Source organism: Staurois parvus, unplaced genomic scaffold (genome assembly GCF_062004578.1).
Source record: "Staurois parvus isolate SC_StPar_1 unplaced genomic scaffold, SC_StPar_1.0 ptg000233l, whole genome shotgun sequence".
In the NCBI taxonomy this organism is placed as follows: Eukaryota; Metazoa; Chordata; class Amphibia; order Anura; family Ranidae; genus Staurois; species Staurois parvus.
This window is the reverse complement of record NW_028318029.1, coordinates 3636279-3653355: the sequence shown is the minus strand read 5'-3', so window position 1 is coordinate 3653355 and position 17077 is coordinate 3636279. Positions and strand designations below refer to the sequence as shown.

Sequence of the window (17077 nt, the reverse complement as noted above, 5' to 3'; positions counted from 1 at the left end):
GGCCTATAACCCACAGTCATGAATAGCCTGCTCTGTGTCCTGTGATGTACTCTGAGAAATTAATTTTTACAGATAAGTATGTAGGCAAAATCCAAATTTTTCAATGTTCCCATTCACAACACTAGTATGATGTATGGTGAGCTGTGATAAAATACAGTGCGTCTGCATTTTTCCACAATGCACTGGATTGCACCATATGTGTCTATGTTGCTGACATGAGTGAAGTATCACTCTGCGACACTTCAAATAAAGTTGGGGGGGGAAAAAAAAAAAGCTGTGTGACCACACTACTCCCTACTTTGAGCCAACTGTGACAGCCCACATGATAAAACACTGCCTCTTACCATGGGAGCTAGTTTGAACCCCAACAATGCGCATTAACAATCTTGAAATGTCTATTTCTGAAGAGACTTCAGTTGGCGATTACCTTTAATGACAGTGCAGTTAAGTAGGCAATCTGAAAATTTCTTGTCTTATCTTCAGGTAACATTTATTTATACTTGGAATTTTAGTGAAAGAGTTGCTTTAAAAGGACCAATAGATATGATCAGGAGAAGGTAGTAAAAGTCAAGACTGGCATATTATATTACATCTGATTTTTACTCACAGTAAACTCATGAATTTTTTCAGTATATACATAATGTAAATTGACTGGGCTTGTGAAATGCATACTAAAACCATAAACATCTTTCGTAATGAATAATGGTTGAGTCCATACTGACTGGGGCTTCCATTCGAAGAATGACCCATCATGTCCAACTTTTCCCTGTCAGAGTTTCTTAGAAACCATTTACATTTTCCACAGCGCCATTAATTTTGACTATAGTGCATTGTTTGACACACAGTCCACATACAAAATGTTGTTGCGCTGCAAAAATGTAAATGAGCCCCTCTTTGTTAGGAAAATGAAGAACTAGAACACCCACAGTTGGTGGGAAGTTAGATCAACAGAAGGTAGCTCTGACTGCTCCAATCACCAAGCGATAAAGAACCAGGACCCAACCCATCATGAACCACCTTTAAATAACATTTTTTGGTCCTCTGGTCTATTTTGGTCTTATATAAATACAAACTAGGTCCTAACTGTGGAGACCTTGAGAAATATCCCCTTTTAGCAAATGAAAAAGATAGCTTTGCCATTGACTAAACACATTCAAGAAATGACAAACTACTTTTAAAATTAAGAATAATATTTAATTGTCTATGTCTTCCAAGTCCAACTTCAGTGCTTAAAATACATTTGTACTGTATCTGCTGCTATGTTTACTATCCAAGTAACTTCATACCCAGATAAGATCAAGTCAGAGAACACAACAGACGAAGTGATATGAATATGATCTTTGCCAAAGAGGAGAAATCAAACACAAGAAGAAGAAACAAAACAGCAGCTTTCTATGGAAATACACAAATAGACTGAAGAACAAAAAAAAAAATGTTTGTAGCTCAGACAAATGGTTTCCAAACCTGTCCATCAACATCAGCAGCAGTGCATTTTGCCCGCAATTTGAGGAAAGCGCAGAATGGCATCCAGATAATGCATGCTCAAGCTTGGCACAGCAGACTAAGTCTACTTTAACCCCTTGGAGCCTAGCCAATTTAGACCTATGTACCTGTTTTTTTTATTGTATTCCAGCATTAGATGATGCAGGCTCTTTATAAATATTACCCCCCACTGTTCAAAGTATACACATGTGCTCCCTGAAATAAGAGAACCTGTGCAAAAAGGTACTTAGCTGGAACTTTAGTCAGAAAATTAAATCTTGATAGATCACTTCATACTGGTCCCTTTTACAGGTATAACTGTAAAACATTAAAAATAAGTGCCTATACTGTTTAAATTCCAGTAACACATCATCTCACCCTGCTCTGCACATGCTTGGTTACTCTTTTTTTGGCATTGTGCTGAACATCAGAGCTACTAGAGGCTGATCTGCTGCCAGCTTTAAGATTTACTGCTGCTCAGGACTCTGGGCTTCAGCAAAATGGCAGCCTCCAGCAAGAAGAAAACAGGAACAGTAAATTTGATAGCATAAATTATTAATGTAGAATGGATGTTCCTTGCTAAAGAACATTAACTTGATAAAAAAAATAAAGCTCCACTTTAATAGTACACATGGTTACAATACAGCCAGGGTGACATATTCCATTAAATCTCCTAGGAGATTTAACAGATACTTAGCTGCACAATGAGATGTTATTAAGATAAATGTTTATGGATGACTAAATATCCCAGTAACATGATATTAAGCTGAACTTCAGGCACAAACAAATGTATCTTTCAATGCAGTTCTTAACTCACCTTGCTATGATACTTGAAGTTTTCAGCAATCCCAAGTGAAAAGTGGTATCTTCGGCCTTTCAGAAAGGTGACATCCTTTATACATGACAAGTCTCCATAATCCACTTTGTATTCATTAGGAGACCACCCTCTCTACATCTGCCCACAGCTCAGCATCCCAGCTGTTTGTGGTCTCTCCATTCTCAGTGTCTTCAGCTATCAGGCAACTGTCAGCCCACTCATCCCTAGTGGTGGTGGAACACATGGATCTCTCTCCAGTGTAACACTGCTTTTAGTCCAGCCCCTCTCTGTTCTACAGCTCAGTTCCTGCAGCTGCTTCAGCACTAAGGGTGTAAAGAACAAAGAAAACACAATAGGCAGGGCCCAGTGGACAAAAAGGTAAACAAAAATGGAGAGCACATGAATTCCTATGCAATCTAATTGCCGACTGTGTTATCTCAGCTCTCAGCACTGAGACAACTAAAGCTGGCCATAGATGGACCAAAATTTGGACGATTCAGCTGAATTTCAGTCTATGTGGGGCTGTTCCAGCTCTACAAAAGTTGATCTAATTATGAACGACATCTATCAAATGGACTTGTTGGAAAAGTGGAGAGCCCCCAATGTCAGAATACCAGGTCTCCATTTGTTTTTGTTTTTTTTTACTTCAGCCCACTGGCTGAACATAAAAAAAAAGATCCATCTACATATGGCCAGCATAACAGTTACATGGCGCTGAGCCAGGGAGGGGATGGAAGAGCACTGCTCTGTTTGTTAGCTTCATTTAGCCCACTGGCTAAGAAGAAAGAAGAAAAAAAAAACAGATTCTTCTATCCCCACAAATTATGAGAATGGAGGAATCCCCACCCAATTTATTGATCAGGGTATTGGTCAGCTTTACACAGGTTGCGCTGTGAAAACTCCAACAGTAACCAGAAACCGGCACTCAAATCTCTCTTGTTGCACTCAAAATGGAATCATGCACTTGCTGAGGTGCCGCCCTTGATAGATTGGGGAATCTTGATACTAGTAAACAAAAGGAAGGGAGTTCGACTCCCGAAACGCATTAGCACTTTACCAGAGGATGCATGCTATCCACAATTGGTACCTTTGACTTCTTGTCTCTGTTTCTATAACCTTTATGGCTTGTGAGTATGTTTTTGTATATTTTTAATACATTTTTGGTTATTGCGTTAATGCACAAGGAGAGTGCACCCTGTTTTGCTTTTTGTTTTACAGGTTGTTCTGTATTCAATAAATAGGAGAGGGATGCAGGTGCAAGAACCATATTTTTCCTCACCATTAAAGGTGAACAGCATCTCTAGCTCTGAAGCAAAAAATAGCTGCAGGACACTGAGCTGTAAGAGCAGAATAGGGATCTCTACCTCATTTTTCCTGCACCAACACGTCCCCAACATCTGACCTAGAGTGGTAGTACACTCCAAAATAAAAAGAATACTAAATTGGGCCCCCAGGCAGTTTAAAGCCCCATTATGTACTATTAGAGGGGAGCTTGCCAGTACTTTTAGGTGCAGATTGTAAATCATCTTTAACCACCACCACCCCCCCCGTGTAAGTTTAAACTAAGGTCCATTTCATACAGGCAGACGGATGGGGTCTGCCATTTGTTATACAATTCCAGCTATCACTGCTCCTTAAGCTACTCAGAGACTTATGATGGTGGCTAGCTCTACATGTACAATCTGGCCGCATTTATTAGGTAGATGGTTCTACCAGCATGAAAATTTGCATCTGGTGAACATGTATGGTTATTGTAATGGGAGCTCTGCTAGTGCTAGCTGTCTCGAATATAAATATATCCTAGCCAATAGAATGAACAAGGGCATGGACGGTTCTACAAACATGAATATTCCCCTACCAGACCATAAAGAGCTAGCTTCAGAGAACATTCCCCAATGGCTGTAGGGCACTTTTATTAGTGAGAGACAAACATTGACACTCTGCCTTAAAACTTTGCAGCTGTCTGGGAGGAGAAAAAAAAAAAAAAAGCATTCTGCCCATGACTGACTCCTGACACTAAGGCATAAGATGTTGCTTCCAAGCAGATACAAGACCATGCATTTTTCAGTTTGTGTAATGGGGGTTGTTAACAGCTGTTGATAGAAAGGACCTGACTGATAAAGCAGTGTTTAAAATGTAATATACCCCAGGTTACCAAGGTTTCATTAGATTATCTGTGCAGGAAACTCACTGTACCTAGAAAGAGCTCCAAGTCCCAAGAACAGGTTTGGGAGATACTGAATAAGGAGTATGACAAATAGAATTCTCAGATAAGACAGTGCAAAGAGTGGTGATTTATAAAGTACAGAGACGCATAGCAACCAGATTTTACCTCTTAGTTTAGACTACTGTGGGTTGCTGTACTTTTGCTTAGACATCATTTCTAAAGAATACATATGGTAGAAGAATAGACCATAGGCATAATCCTACAAAACCAATTAAAGATCAATTCTCTTCCAACACAGACAAGAATAGTTAGGCCTCATGCACACTGGCAGTCTGCAATCTCTCCTAGACAACTTTCCTCCTCAGTGGTGTTTTGGCACACACACACAAAAAAAAAAGCTAGGTGCTTGCAAACGTGTGTAACATGTTTAGGCGGTTCAAGTGCTTGGGCGTGAATTCAATAATAATTTATTCTGGACATCTAAATGAACTGATGCTCAAGCGCTAAATGCGCCTAGTGTCAAGCATTCTCTCTGCCAGAATGCTGCTGCTCCTGGACGCACTGGCAGTTGGGTTTTTTCCCTGATATGTGTTCATGGACACATAGACCAATATGCAGGAAGTTTGGAGGCTAGGGGAAAAAGAAAAAAAAAAAAAACACCAGACACCCGTAAGAGCAGGGTCATAATCATCCAGCGTGCATTAGGCCCTAAAGTTTAACCTTGTGCAATTTAACAGCCTTTATTATCTGCAGCTAACTATGTAGGGCCTGTGACACTATCCTTTCTGAATAGGACTCCACTCACAAAGCTCTCCCACGCCAATAATGATAGCTCATCACTTGCTAAAAAGCAATAACTTACATGACGTACCCTTGTCTGTCTCAACCCAATTAAAACAATTTTGCAATTAAAATAGGTAGAGCTTCATAACATGGTAAGCATACTCCCAACACATTCATAATAATGGTTTTCAGCTGCAATCACAATCAAGGTAGAACTGATCATTTCACTTCATTTGTACAGTACAGACTTTTTTCATGTCACTTGCTGTCACTGGAGACATAATAGCCCTAGCTATTACTTAAATGTCCATACAAAAACATTGCAGCCAAGTGCTATGTGGTTTAGGATATGAAGCATAATCAATGTCCTATATGGCTTTGTAAGTTTCTTTATGCCTCAGTAATAAGCAGCTTATTGTGTCCACTGGTTACAGGAAACAGGTAGATTTCAATTTTAGATCACCTTTTCTGTGCAGTTGTGTAATGCTAAAAGAATGCAACAACAAATATCCTAAAAACTGATCTCAAATGAAATTCCTATTTTATATTACAGAATAACACAGCTGGAAGAAGATTAGTCTTCACTATGCTGCATATATTTTATTTACCACATTAGTGAACCAATTAGAACACTCTTTCAACTGGTATCAAATGGTTGCCTAACCTTTTCTAAGTCACCACTATCAGGCACATACTTCTGATGTGAGTAGAAGCATACTTGTAACTGTATGATGTGAGCCAGAAACCATGTCCTTTTAGTGATTCTTTAAGGAGGTTTAAGAACCAATAACAGGTTTCCAGTAGGCGTTTTCATTTTCTAACCTGTGCTAAAAAACAAAAAGAAGATGGAACCTGACTGGTAACAATTTTGTTTTTTTGAATACGGTTTACATGAACACACAATAACAGGGTGATATTCCAATCTCAGGGAGGTCTCCAATTTGTTTGCAATGCATTCTCATCAAAAAAGGTTCCTAAATTGCAGTCATAGATGGAATTGCAAATCTCCTGGCAATCCAGCTAAACAGTACCCAGCTTCACATTTTTATTAATATAGATACAAAGTTAAAGAAAACTATTCTAAATACCAATAATCAATTTTACATTGTAAAATATGTCAATTTAGCTGCATGTATCATTTCTCTCTGAAAGTAAAAGATCAGATGTAGAAAATAAATTCACCCTCCAAGCAATTTAAATTTACAATAATAAAAAGGGTAAAATTTCAGTCTGGCCTTTTAAATACCGGTACTTCATCCAATAACATTATGTACAGATGCATTCTCCTGCTTGCACACGGGGGATGCCTTGGGCTGAAAGGTATTCAGTAAAAATGGTTCTATATACAATTCTGTACACAAGATCCAGTGCAGCTTTTGTTTTCCCTCCCAGAGGAGCTAACTGCTTGGAGCAAGATACCTGAGGATTTACAATATCTTCTTCTGCCTTATCACAGTACTGTTTGTATACCTGTGTTTGTGTCTGCATTTAATTACAAAAGAGTAAAATCATAAAACTTTAACTTTTTGTTAGAGGTGGTCAGCCAAACTCAACAGTAACCAGATATAATTAAAGCTATGTCCTCAGTCTGTGACTTCCCATGAAGAGCGAGAAGCGTGACACAGAGAAAGAAGGTAAGGTCCAGCTGGAGGAAATAAATCTTCAATGTGGTGAGGAGTCTGCTCCATTAATGGAGTATCTGGAATTAGAAAACAAAAAAGTTACTATACCCCCCAAAGTAAAACATGGGTTGGTTTACTAAAACAGAGCTATTGCCAAGTTATGAACTCAGATACACATTACCACACAGCCAGATATTCTATGATAACTGTGACATAAAAGAAAAAAAAAAAAAAAACCCACGCATGAAAAAAAGAATCCCTGAAAAAAAGATGGAATTTACAGGCAAGTCAAAATTCCTATCTTAGAATATAGTACAGGACATGGGCTAAGCATTCATAGTTCCTGTGCTATAGGCTTGTACCTGTGATTGGACACTGGCAAAGCCTTCCTGGACACTCCTCCTAGGTGCCTCACCTATACCTCTACCCCACTCTGAGTCCTCAGTTTTGAGAGGATGGCTTGTGTCCTGTACTGTACTCCGAGATATAGATTAAAGTAGAGGTGCACTGAATATTCGGTGGCTGAATCGTTTCGGCCGAAAACAGCCCTATCAGCTATTGGCCAATATGAAAATAAGCACCGATACAGGTGCCGAAAATGACCCCGCCACCTCTCGGTAGTTCTCAGGAAAGATGGCCTCCGCTCATCTCTATGCCCTTGGAGGACCAGAGCGATGTCACTTTTGGTTCCGGCGCCTTGTAAACAAGGCTTTTTTTTTTTTTAAAGCACTAGATTTTTTTTTTACCTAATGCTTTACATTGCAGAGGAGAGATGTGGGGTCTTATTGACCCCATGTCTCTCTATAAAGAGGACCTGTCACTAATTATTTCTATCACATAGGATGCATGCATTCCTTGTGATGGCATAAAAGCGATTACATTTTTTTTAAAAGGACAGTGTAAAACGAAAAAAAAAAAAAAACCCACAAAAACTAACTGCTTGCCAACCTCCCTATAGCAGAAATACTGCTGCATGTATATATATTACCCCAGCCGGTTATTACTGGCCAGCGCCCCGTGATTTCCGAGGATCTTCAACGGGGAGGAGGACTGTTTTGTTTACTAACAGTCCTCCTCCCTGTCAGCTCGGGCACACTGTTTTGGATGGCTGAGCACAGCACAGCCATCCAAAGCAGTGTGATTACAGTGAATCACACACATCCCACCCCATAGTAAAACACTCCCAGCTCACAGTTAACCCTTTGGTCATCCCTCATGTTAACCCCTTCCTACCCAGTGCCATTAGTGCAGGGTCAGTGCTTTTTTTTTTTTTTCTTTAGCACTGATCACTGTAGCAGTGTCACTGGGGATGTCAGTGACACCGCAGTCCGACTATAAGTCACTGATCACCGACATTACTATTTAAAAAAAAAAATCCCAGTATATATATACATCGCCATTTGTAAATACTACAACTCTCATGCAAACCAATTAATTTACACATATTGGGATTTTTTTTTTTTTTTTTTTTTTTTTTTTTTTTTTTTTTTTTTTAGCAAAGACACGTAGCAGAATACATTTTGGCATAAATGACGAAATTTGTTTTAAATTTTTTTAAAATTTTTACATAAAGTCAAAAATATAGTTTTTTTTCTCAAAATTGGTCCGTCTATTTTTTTTTTTTATAGTGCAAAAAGAAACAAAAAACGCACAGGTGATCAAATGGTTGTCCACCTGGTAGAACAGAAGACCATCAAGCAATGGTGGGTTTGGAAGCAGGGTGTCAAAAGGACAGGGGAAATAGGGAATCCATCTTCCTGATCAAACCTGTTGTTTTGAGGTAGATTCTAATGGCTCTGTCCAGGCAATGCACAGAGCTTTCCTTTTGATGCTTTGAAGCAGAGCATAAGGATGTTAGGACTGTCATGACTGAGGTGGAAGACGGATACCACCTTAGGAAGAAAAGGTGGTTTTAGGCGCAAGACTACCTTACCATTGTAAAAGATGAGGAATGCCTCCTTACAAGTGAGAGCCGCCAGCTCACAGACACTTCAGATAGACATGATAGCCACCAAATGGGGCACTATTTAAGAGAGGTCATCTAAGGGAATACCCCTGATGGGTTCAAAGGATGGTTACTGCAGGGCAGAGAGAACCAAGTTAAGCTTCCAAGGACACAGGGCGCAGCAAGGGGAGCTTGATGCAAGATGCACCTTGAATAAAAGGTTTTAACAAGGGAGTGCAAAGCCAGGGGAAGAATGGATAAGATCAAACCTGACGTTTCTGAGTGCTTTAAGTCAAATTCTGGTCAAGACCTCTGATCACTGTAGTAATCTCTGAGACTGAATTGCCTGCATTTAAAGTATAACTAAAGGCAAACTTTTTTTGGATAGAGTGGAGATGGATTAGAACACCTGTCAGCTGTTATTGCTGTATGTGCCCATTAGGGAGATTCACCATGTTTACCATTATTATTGAAAGTAAAAGAAAATCGCATACATTTTGGGTTGTCCCCAAAAAAGTTAGAGGGAAAATCTTCCCATGGGGAAACCAGTTCTGGTGAGCTGGAATCCCCAAGAAATTCCCTTAATTTGCAGGGATTTCCTGTTTGGCTATGGGACAAGAAGTGAAGGGAAATCTCCCCCATGGGACAAAGATGGTGAAAAAAAAATCTGACAGAGGTTATAACCCCCCCCCCATACTCTATCCAAAATGAAAAAGTTTTGCCAATAGTTCTACTTTAAAGCAGGCAAAGAAGGATTTCCAATACTTTAGCGGATCTTTCTGGAAGTGGCCTTGGTTGCTTTTAGAATGGTAAGAGTAAGACTCAGAGACCCCTCTATCTCTTAAGACTTGTGGTTCAATAGTCATGTTGTTAAAGCCAATGAGAAGCAGGATGGAATAGGAGGGCCATGAGATAGTAGATCTGGCGTGTTGGGTAGAAGCCAAGGGTTGCTTGCTAGGAGTCTGTGCACCAGGTTATTCTGGCCCAGTTTGGTGCAATGAGAATCACCACATTCCTCTTGCTCTATCATTTTGAGCAGAAAAAGTAGCATTTGCACCAGGGGAAATATTTGAATTAATCTGAACTGAGACCAGGGAATTATCAAGACATCGGAAGCCAATGCTAGGTCTTGCCACAAACAAAGGTTGTTTGTTGTTGAATCTAGAAGTTGGGATGTCTACATCTGGAGTCCTACATTTCTGACATATCAGATTAAAGATGTCTGGGTAAAGGGCCCATTCCCCTTAATCCAGGTGGTAGTGGCTGAGGTAATCTACAGTTAGGTCCATATATATTTGGACTCGGGCACAATTTTAGTTTTTTTTTTTTTTAGGCATTTACCAAAACATATTCAAGCTATAGTTATATAATGGATATGGGCTGAAAGTGCACACTCTCAGGTTTAATTTGAGGGTATTTACATCTAAATTGGAACAAGTATACTCAACATCCTGGAGCTCAGAACTAAACAAATGGTTCTGCAACATAGGACGCCCCCTTCTGCAAGGACACCTAATCAGTCAGACAATACTACAACTGTGGCATACATCAGCCATCAAGGGGGCCACCAGGAATCATTCAGCCTTGAAGGAAGTAAGCAGATAATCAAATGAACGGAGACTCGTTGTCCAACAATCTCTGAAATCCACATCCCACAAGTGGACAGGTGAAAAGTACAGTTACGTCCATATATATTTGGACAGAGGCACAATTTTAGTTTTTTTCAGGTATTTACCAAAACATATTCAAGATTTAGTTATATAATGGATATGGGCTGAAAGTGCACACTCTCAGGTTTAATTTGAGGGTATGTACATCTAAATTGGAGGAAGAGCTTAGGAATGAAAGCTCTTAAGAATAGCCATCCCCCCTTTTTCAAAGGACCAAAAGTAATTGTGCAATTGAATCAAAAGCGGTTTCATGGCCAGGTGTGGGCTACTCTTTCATTAGGTCTTCATCAATTAACACTTTCCCGCTTGGCCTATAACAGATTAACGGCCGTGCAGGACACTACTTGTTGTGACTTGGCGTCATATGACATCCTGTCAAAACGAGCCGCTCACGGGGCCGTGCAATCTGTCACCAGCTGTGTCCGCGGGACACAGCCAATGATATATCACTACACTGGCCCGTTGCCAGTGTCATGTGACCACTCATAGCAGATCACATGTCATTTGTATACAACGGATGGCTTCCTGTCAAGCCATCCATTGTATACAATTATGTTGTTAGCTGTGACTGGTCAAAGCCGTCACATGATACAGACAGGGCTAATCACAGCCCATCTGTATCATGTGATGAGCTTTGCTGAATCACAGCTAATCACAACAAATGACTGAATGAATCAGTTTCGTTCAGTAACAATGATTGCAAATATCAATTAAATACATTGGTATTAGCAATCATAATGTGTTAAAAAATCCTGAGCACTTGCCCAGAGTAGTTCAATGTTACTATGGTAACATTGTATTGCTTTGATCACAGTGTGTTGAAAAAAAAAAATAATGTAATAAAATATATAATAGAAACATTTGAAAAAAAAAACACAAATTAATTATGATTATTTTTTTTTACATACTGTCACCAGTCAGTGTCTCTGATCACCGCCACACCAGTTATATAACTAAAATAACGCTGTAGTGGACTGGTAACAATATGTAAACTAAATTTTCTGCATTTTCCAAAAAATTGTAACAAAAAAATTACAACCTCCAAAAAACTCACCATGTCTCTTACTAAATACCTTGAACTGTATGTTCCAAAAATGGGTGATTTGGGGGATATTTGTACTATCCTGGTATTTTTGGGCCTCAAGAAATGAGATGGGCCGTCAGTATATCAGGACTAATCAATTGTCACATACAAAATACCAATACCAATACCAATACTTGGTATTTTCACCAACAAAATGTAGAAGAATACATTTTGACCTAAATTTATGAAGAAATGTTATTTATTTGCAAAATTTTATAACAAACGAAGCAAAATGTTTTTTTTTCATAAGTTGCAGGGTTTTTTTTTGTTTTATTTAGCAAAATAAAAACCTCAGTGGTGATTAAATACCACCAAAAGAAAGCTGTATTTGTGTAAAAAAAAAAAATGCTAAAAATTTCTAATTGGTACAGTGCTGCATGACCACGCAATGGTCAAAGTGCGACAATGCTGAAAGTTGAAAATTGGCCGGTATTGAAGTGGTTAAGCAGGTAAAAGGTCTGGAGTTGATTCTAGCGTAGTATTTGCATTTGGAATCTATTGCTGTGAACCTACATAATTTGTTCAAAGGAGCTGTCCATGCAAGTGAAACAGGCCATTGTAAGGCTTCAAAAATGAAACAAATCCATCAGAGAGATGGCAACAACATTAGGAGTGGCCAAATCAGCAGTTTTGTACATTCTGAGGAAAGAAAAACTGGTGAGCTCAGCAACATAAAAAGGCATGGACATCCATGGAGGACAACAGTGGTAGATGATTGCAGGATCCTCTCTATGGTAAAGAAAAACCCATTCACAACATCCAGACAAGTGAAGGACACTCTCCAGGAGGTGGAGTATCATTGTCAAAGTCTACAATCAACAGAAGACTTCACGAGAGCAAATACAGAGGGTTCACCACAAGGTGCAAACCATTCATAAGCCTGAAGAATAGAAAAGCCAGATTAGACTTTGCCAAAATACATCTAAAAAAACCAGACCAGTTCTGGAAAAGCATTCTTTGGATGGATGAAACTAAAATTAATCTGTACCAGAATGACGGGAAGAAAAAAGTTTGGAGAAGGCTTGGAACAGCTCATGATCCAAAGCACACAACGTGGAACTCTGCGGGATTAACACTATTGCAAACTGAAGGTGGAGGGAGGAGCCTGACCATGGCGGCAGGGGAGAGAGCGATGGGAACGCTCTCCGTGGGATAGCCACCCTCACCCCATCATTCCTAAGAAATATGCTGCAGAGGAGCCCAGCTTAACCCTACCTTTGAGAGGGGGTCCCGCCTGAAGAGTGGAGAGGACGGAGCTTTCGGGGACCGCGGCAGTGGGACGAACTAAACCCCTCGTCGGATGCAGCGGGCTGCTGCGAGACCAGGGGACGCGAGGCGGTCACGTGACCTCCCGCAAGGGAGTACTGGGAGGAAGAGAAGTCGGTTGTCTCTCCTAGGCAGAAGGAGACGCCGGCTCTCTCACTGACAGGCCACGAGGACCAAGCTTTGGGAGAGCAGCAGCGCTGTAAGGCGGACGGTGTTTTAAAGAACTGGGGAAACACCATCCCAACGAAGGGGAGTCCGTTCTGCTGGCCACCTGTGGAGGAGGGGCGCAAAGGAGAAAGAGAGGAACCCGGAGGAATCCCCCAAAAGAGGAAATAATGCCTGAAGGGACCCCTGAATAGAGGACAATGAGCTTGAAAGGCAGCCTTCCTGGAAAAGCAGTCGGAGAAGGGTGAGTGAGAGTGGCTGAATTACATATTAAATTTGTATATGGACTGTAAAGTATGGAAGCAGAAGAGGAATAAATAGGGGGGATTCCCAAAGGGGCAGAAGAAATGGACCTTCTTTAAAAGGACGTATTACAACATATGCCCTAAAGGCTTAAAGGAGAGAGACAGGACCTACAAAAAATATGAAGAGTAAAAATAGTAAAGGGAGCGGTCCCAAGCACCCCAAATCTGGAACGATAAAAAAATTTATATCCCAGGGTAATGTGACCCCAGAAAGATCTCAGGGGATATGTGAAGGAAGTATACTGGAAAAAAGTATGGATAGGAGCGTCAGGTCATCTGTGGAAATGCATAATAATAGTCAATTAACACCAGAGGGAACAGAGCTGAGAAAAAATGAAGGAAAACTACAAATCCCAAATAAAAAGGAGATGGCAGAAATGTTTAGAAATTTGGAAAAATCTATTAAACAAGAGATGGGAATTATCCGGAATGATTTAGGACATTTACTATCAAGAGTAGAAGAAACAGAAGCAAAAATTAAAAAATATGAACAAGCTATCCCTGAATTGAGAAATCAGTTAATGGAGATAAGGAAAGCACAAAATAAGCTGTGGTATAAGCTGGAGACTCAAGGTAACATGCATAGAAAAAATAACCTCAGAATAAAAGGAGTCCCGGAACCTGCACAAGGAGAAGATTTAAAAGGGACAGTACATACAATTTTAAACTCCATTATGGATAAATCTAGTACAGAGACATGTGAACTGGATAATTTATACAGAATAGGAAGGCTCCAACGAGAGCAGATGGAAGAGAGACCGAGAGATGTAGTTGTACAATTCCATAAAAATGGAGAGAGAGAAGAAATATGGAAGAAGATAAAAGGAAGAACCAGCATTAAATATGAAGGGAAAAATATACAAGTTTTTGCAGACCTGACAGTTGAGACATTGAGGAGAAAGAGATCATTGAAACCACTATTAGAACAGATGAAAAAACAGAATATACAATATAGATGGAGTAGCTCGATGTGTTTAATCGGATGGAAGAATGGAGTTACCGCATACTTAAGATTTCCTGAGGAACTGAGAGACTTTTTTGATAAACTTGACATCCAGAGAATAGAGATTCCAGGTTGGGGGGAGGAAGAAGGAGGGATATATGCTGGGGGAAAAGAGGAATGGCAGCAAGGTAAAAAGAGAAATAGAGAATGGATAGATAAGGGAACTTTGGGGGGAAAGTAGGCCTAATGGGGGGGGTGGGAGAGAGGGGTAGGGGAGAGGATGGAGGGGGGTGGGGTGGAGGGGAGGGGGGATGGGAGTCGGGTTGGAGTGAGGGAGGGGAGGAGGTATTGGGTCAACACTCTGCATGACAGAAGGGATAAAGAGGAAGAGGCAATTTGGAAGAGAGATGGAGTTAACTGGGAAAGATGGAAGAAATACAGTTTATAACCTATAATGTGAACGGGCTGAGTTGTCCAGGGAAGAGATTTAGGTTGTTTAATGAGTTACATCATAGGGCTACGTCAGTGGTATTTTTACAGGAGACGCACTTTGAGATAGAGGCAAACGTGAAATTGAAATCCAAACACTACCCAACATGGTATTATGCAGATTCTCCAATTAAAAGAGCAAAAGGGGTTGCAATAGGTTTTTCAAAGAATATGAGATTTGAGCTAGAGGATAGAAGAACCGATCCGGAGGGGAGGTTTTTATTCTTAAAAGGTAGACTTCAGGGGATTGAGTGTACTTTAGCCAATATATACTGCCCTAATAAAAACCCGGAGATGTATATGAAGGGTCTGTTGGGAAAATTCATGGAATTTAAAAAGGGGCGCTTGATAGTAGCAGGAGACCTAAATTTCTGTATGGACCCACAAAAGGATAATACCTCTTCCGTGCAAAGAGAGGGGAGTAGGTCTCTGAGAGCTTTGAAAAAAGTGATGCATGAATATCAACTAGTGGATATCTGGAGAATAACGCATATGAAAGACAGAGACTATACCTTCTTCTCTAATGCACATGAGATATACTCGAGATTAGATTACATCTTAATAGACCATCAACTTATAGATCATCTGGTTAAAATTGACATAGAGACAAGGACGTTCTCGGATCATGCTCCGGTCATAATGAAAATGGGATGGGGAAGAAGGTGGACTGGAGGATTAGGGTGGAGGTTAAATGAGGTTCTTCTTCTGGATAAGGATGTAGTTCAGAAAATCGAGAAAGAGATTAAGGTATACTTTAAGGAGAACAAAACAGAGGAAGTATCGATAGCTACAGTCTGGGAAAGCCACAAGGTATTCATAAGAGGAATCTTGATTGCGGCAGGAGCAAGGAAGAAAAAGGAAAGAAGAGAGAGGGTCAATGGGCTCTTAAAAGAAATATTGGACTTGGAGCAGATCCATAAGAAGAAAATAACAAAAGATACGAAACAGAAGTTGCTGGATAAAAAAGATGAGCTAGAGAGGTTGATGGATGAGGAGAAGAGAAGAGTATACAACAGGGTTTTGAACGAGAGATATAGATGGGGAGACAGACCAGGAAGATATCTAATGAGAGCTCTGAATAAAAAGAAAAATAGGAACTATATAGAAAAGATAAAAAGTTCAAAGGGGGAGTTGGTCCACTCAAATAAAGAGATTATTAAAGTGTTTACGGAGTATTACAAAAAGTTATATAATATTAGTCCGCAAGGCCCTCTAAAAGAAGCTCAAGAGGGAATTAATGAAAAAAAGATGACATACTTAAAAAATGCGGGATTACCAAAACTAAGTGAAGCACAGTTGAACTCCCTAGACGCAGAAATTTCCCAGGAAGAAATTAAAATAGCATTAAAAAGCACAGGGGGGGGGGGGAAGCCCAGGCCCGGATGGCTACACAGTTAAGTACTATAAGAAATTTAGTGAAGTACTGTTACCCAAGCTGGAGAAATATATGAATGCTCTGGGAGGTGGGATGGAAATGAGGAGAGAATCCCTGCAGGCCCATGTAGTACTTATTCACAAAGAGGGAAAAGATCCATCTCAGTGCTCCAGCTATAGACCTATCTCACTATTGAACACTGACACTAAACTGTATGCAAAGGTGTTAGCAAACAGGTTGAGGGATCTGATGCCTGAATGGATCCATGGAGACCAGGTGGGCTTTGTACCGGGGAGAGAAGGTAGAGATAACGGCTTGAGAACCCTGATGCTTATTCAGAAAAGTAGAAAAGGGAAAGCCCCGGTGGTGCTCTTGTCAATTGATGCAGAGAAGGCATTTGATAGAGTGGACTGGGGCTTTATGATGGACAACTTAAAAGTGCTGGGGATAGGTGATAGAATGCGAGAGTGGATAAGTAAATTATATAGGGAGCCTACTGCAATCATCACGGTAAATGGGGAGAGATCAGAACCCATTGGAATGTCTAATGGTACAAGACAGGGTTGTCCACTGTCCCCTCTGCTATATGTATTGTCACTCGAACCTCTGTTGTCAATAATAAGAAATAGTGGATCGGTAAAGGGAATTCAGATAGAATCCATAGAACATAGAGTAGCGGCCTTTGCGGACGACTTATTGTTCTATGTGGGGAATCCCCGAATAACTCTCCCAAATATAATGAAGATTCTGAAGGAGTACGGTGAACTATCAAATTTAAAAATAAATCCAACGAAAACAGAGATCCTGAATATTAATATATCAAAGAATGAAAAAGAAAAACTACAAAAAGAATTCCCCTTTAAATGGAGAGAAAAAGAGATAAAATACCTAGGAATAAAACTCACTGCCTCATCTAAGCATTTGTATAGATTAAACTATATCTCTTTGATAAATGAGATCAGGG

At 40.1% G+C, this 17077-nt stretch overlaps 1 protein-coding gene across 1 annotated transcript in view; it reads right to left on the bottom strand.

The window, feature by feature from the left end:
* Positions 1 to 1172: 1172 nt before the first annotated feature.
* STK24 (serine/threonine kinase 24) overlaps positions 1173 to 17077 on the bottom strand; it is an 85804-nt gene continuing 69899 nt past the window's right edge. Inside the window, exon 11 of the mRNA XM_089679974.1 lies at positions 1173 to 6948. Coding sequence (XP_089536100.1) covers positions 6912 to 6948 — 37 coding nt within the window. The 3' untranslated portion in view covers positions 1173 to 6911. The remainder of the gene's footprint in view (positions 6949 to 17077) is intronic.